The 4,444-nt window shown below is 48.4% G+C and overlaps 1 protein-coding gene across 1 annotated transcript; it reads left to right on the forward strand.

Annotated features, from left to right (window-relative positions):
• The first annotated feature begins 2,647 nt into the window (after positions 1–2,647).
• Positions 2,648–4,444, forward strand: LOC136542011 (uncharacterized). Its single transcript, XM_066534239.1, has one exon. It carries the CDS (start codon positions 2,765–2,767, stop codon positions 4,265–4,267), a length of 1,503 nt encoding a protein of 500 aa, XP_066390336.1. The 5' UTR covers positions 2,648–2,764; the 3' UTR covers positions 4,268–4,444.

Genomic DNA, 4,444 nt, shown 5'->3' on the forward strand with positions numbered 1-4,444 from the left:
CAAGTACGTTTTAAATCAAAAATCTAAGAAACTCGTTTTAGAAAATTTTCTTAGGCCTAAATCGCGGTGCTAAGTAAGCACGTAACACCAGGGGTATTACAATACTTAAAAGCAAGCCACCTACCATAATTCTAGTTTATATAGTTTTTATCCACACAATAGCTATGACACTATACCAAGTTAGTGTGCTCTCAAAAGCTAACTAAAGAGCCACACTAACCAAACTAACAAGCTCTCACAACTAGCTACACTAAAGAGCTTGACAACTAGTTTGCGGTAATGTAAAGAGACTGAGCAAAAAGGTTATACCGCCGTGTCGAGGAAGGAGCCAATCAATCATAAGAATGAATATCAATGAAGACCAATCACCTCGGAATCAAATGATAAACACAATGATTTTTTTACCGAGATTCACTTGCTTGCCGGTAAGCTACTCCTCGTTGTGGCGATTCACTCACTTGGAGGTTTACGCGCTAATTGGCATCACACGCCAAACCCTCAATAGGATGCCGCACAACCAACACAAGATGAGGATCACACAAGCTACGAGCAATCCACTAGAGTACCTTTTGGCTCTCCACCGGGGAAAGGTCAAGAACCCCTCACAATCACCACGATCGGAGTCGGAGACAATCACCAACCTCTGCTCGACGATCCTCGCAGCTCCAAGCCATCTAGGTGGCGGCAACCACCAAGAGTAACAAGCGAATCCCGTAGCGAAACATGAACACCAAGTGTCTCTAGATGCAAACACTCAAGCAATGCACTTGGATTCTCTCCCAATCTTACAAAGATGATGAATCAATGATGAAGATGAGTGAGAGGGCTTTGGCTAAGCTCACAAGGTTGCTATGTCAATGCAAATGACCAAGAGAGTGATCTTGAGCCAGTCATGGGGCTTAAATAGAGAGCCCCCACGAATATAGTCGTTGGGCTCCTCACTGCACCGAACACGGGGCGACCGGACGCGCCGGTCAGATTGATCGGACGCTGGACCTCAGCGTCCGGTCGCGCGATGCATGCCACGTGTCCCCTCTCTTCAAATACTGAGCGCTCGATTCCAACGGTCAAGTGATGACCGGACGCGCTGCTGCGAAGTGACCGTACACTGGACCTCAGCGTCCGGTCGTTTCCAGTAAGCATCCAGAAACTATTTTTCACGACCGGACGCGTCTGGTCATGCTCGACCGGACTCACCCAGCATCCGGTCACACAGTGACTCTTCTATGCACTGCCACATCAGTCGGACCGGACGCACCCTGTCAGCATCCAGTCACCAAGTGACCCAACGTCCGGTCGAAGACCGGCTGTATCATTGACCGGACGCACCGGTCCTACTGAGACCAGCGTCCGGTCACAGCGTGACTAGCGTGATTAACTCTTTTTCAACTCTATTTTCTTCACCCTTGCTCAAATGTGCCAACCACCAAGTGTATCACCTTGTGCACATGTGTTAGCATATTTTCACAAACATTTTCAAGGGTGTTAGCACTCCACTAGATCCTAAATGCATATGCAATGAGTTAGAGCATCTAGTGGCACTTTGACAACCGCATTTTGATACGAGTTTCACCCCTCTTAATAGTACGGCTATCGATCCTAAATGTGATCACACTCACTAAGTGTCTCGATCACCAAAACAAAATGGCTCCTACCATTTATACCTTTGCCTTGAGCCTTTTGTTTTTCTCTTTCTTCTTTTTAATTCCAAGCACTTGATCATCACCATGGCATCGCCATCTTCATGTCATGATCTTCATTTGCTTCACCACTTGGAATGTGCTACCTATCTCATGATCACTTGATAAACTAGGTTAGCACTTAGGGTTTCATCAATTCACCAAAACCAAACTAGAGCTTTCAATAGTCCAGAGCGGCGGCACAAGCGTTGCGTGTGATCGCATTGTAGGTGGCAGTGGCCTTTGCAAAACAGTCTTAGCGAAGGCTTCGATAGGAGGAGTGGTCTGGATTCTTGAAGGGAGAAAGATTGTTATCACACTTGTGCAATAGTGGAGCGTGCCACCTAAGGACAACAACAAAGTTAAGATGTACAACACGGAGAAATGCATCATTACATGGCTTCAGAACTACTCCCTACATCCTGAAATATATGGGATATAATTTGTCTTAAGTCAAACTATGCTAAAGTAAACTAAACCTGTGGAGAAAAATATTAACATCTCCCACATTAAAAGGGTATATTTTAAAAACATATTCATTATATAAACAATTAAGATAATTTAAGGTCCTATATATATTTTATATTTTATATAACTTAGTAAAAGTTATTATAGCCTAACTTAAAGACAAAACTAGATCCCTTATATTTTAGCACAGAGAAAGTATCACCTGACCAATAACATGATGTTTGATGTGATATGAATTTAGGTCGCTCTTACTGTTTCCTAAAAAAATGTAGCTCGTAGGTGTTTTTATCAATTGATTTCCTGTTTTCTGGTATCCCAGCTTGGAAGTGTAAGCCTATTTGCTTTCTTATAACAAAAAGCAAAGTAAAACTCTTGTTAAAAAAAGAGCACACCCCTGAGAAAGAAAAAATTCAAAGCCCACCCCAACAGGCCTTCATAAGGCCCATAAAGCCCAATAATAACTACCATTTCTAACCGACTCTCCTGTCCTCCGAAAAAAACTCGCCTCCCTTCCCCTCCAGGCCTCCAATCCGAATCCCCGACGCAACCCTTGCGTCGTCGGGTCACCACCCAAATCCCACCACCCCGATCCGCCGATCCGCCGATCCGCCGCCGCCATGTCCCACCGCTCGGAGCGCCGCCTCGCCTCTGCCGTGGTGCGCCTCCCCGGCCGTTCCAGAGTCTCCGCCTCGCCATCCCCGCGCCGTCGCTCGCAGTCCCCATCCCCGCGCCGTGACCGCCGCCGCCGCGACCGCTCCCCGATCCCTTACCGCGACCGCTCCCCAAGCCCTTATCGAACCCGTCGCCGTGACCACTCCCCGATCCCCTACCACGACCGCCACGGCCGCTCCCCGAGCCCCTACCGCGACCGCCGCCGCCAGTGGTCGCCATACCACAACGAGCGCGGCCGGGACCGTGACCGGGTCCTGCCCGTTCGTAACGGCGGGGGAGCCTGGTCTGACGACGATGACGACGACAAGGAACTCCAGGGCCTCAGCTACTTCGAGTACCGCCGCCTGAAGCGCCAGAAGCTCCGCAAGAGCAAGAAGCGGTGCATCTGGAACATCACACCCAGCCCGCCCCGTGTTGAGGGCGACGAGGAGAACTACGGCTACAGCGACGTGGAAGAGGAGAAGGCATCTCCGAAGGGCTCGCCGGAGGCTAGCGAGGAGGAGAGCAAGGATGCGTCGGAGTCCGAATCCGGTGAGTCTGATAGCCTGTCTGAGTCCAGCGAATCTGAAGCTTCTAAGAGGAAGAAGAAAGGGAGGAAAAACAGTCGCCGTAGTAGCAAGCGCAGCCATCGGCGCCACCGCCACCGCTCATACAATTCTGAGATTGAGGATGAAAGCGAGAGCGACGATGATTCTGTGGGCTCTTATGATTCGGAGGATTCTAGGGATAGGAGCAAAAAGAGGTCGCGTAGGCATAATAGATCTAAGAAGAGGGGCAGGAGCTCCAGGAGGAAGAAGAGGAGGAGCCAGGATACAGCCTCCGAGCAAAGCTCTGAGGAGGAAGTGGAGGAGGATAGTAAGAAAAAGAGTAAGAGCTCGAAGAGGAAGCGGAGCATGCGATCTGATTCCGAAGAATCAGTCCCTTCTGATGCCACCCCTGATGATGTAAAAGAAGTTGAAGAAACAAAAGTTCCAGAAATTGATCCAGAAGCAATCAAGTTCAAGGAAATGCTTGAGGCCCAGAAGAAGGCTGCCTTAGAGAATGATATGCCTGTTGGTCCAATGCCACTTCCACGCGCGGATGGGCATATTAGTTATGGTGGTGCATTGAGGCCTGGAGAAGGTGATGCTATTGCACAGTATGTTCAGCAAGGGAAGCGTATCCCACGACGTGGTGAAGTTGGTCTGTCTGCAGAAGAGATTCAGAAGTTCGAGGATTTGGGGTATGTGATGAGTGGCAGTAGGCACCAAAGGATGAATGCTATCCGTATAAGGAAGGAAAACCAGGTTTACAGTGCTGAGGATAAGAGGGCGTTGGCCATGTTTAACTACGAGGAGAAGTCGAAGCGGGAGCACAAGGTTATGGCTGACTTGCAGCGCTTGGTGCAGAGAACCATTGGCCACGATGTGGGACCTTCGCATGATCCATTTGCTACTACGGATGGTTGAGTAATGATTTCTTGATCAACTAATCACCTATATCATGTGTGCTTTACCTGTTTGTGTTTCCTTCCCTCTGTTGTAATTAGTGATATGGAACTTGCCTAGTTATGCTGCAAATTTCTTATGAGATATTGCATGAGAACAATAGTAAAAAAAGAGCATATTGTTAGCTTGTATCTTGTA

Source organism: Miscanthus floridulus, chromosome 3 (genome assembly GCF_019320115.1).
Source record: "Miscanthus floridulus cultivar M001 chromosome 3, ASM1932011v1, whole genome shotgun sequence".
In the NCBI taxonomy this organism is placed as follows: Eukaryota; Viridiplantae; Streptophyta; class Magnoliopsida; order Poales; family Poaceae; genus Miscanthus; species Miscanthus floridulus.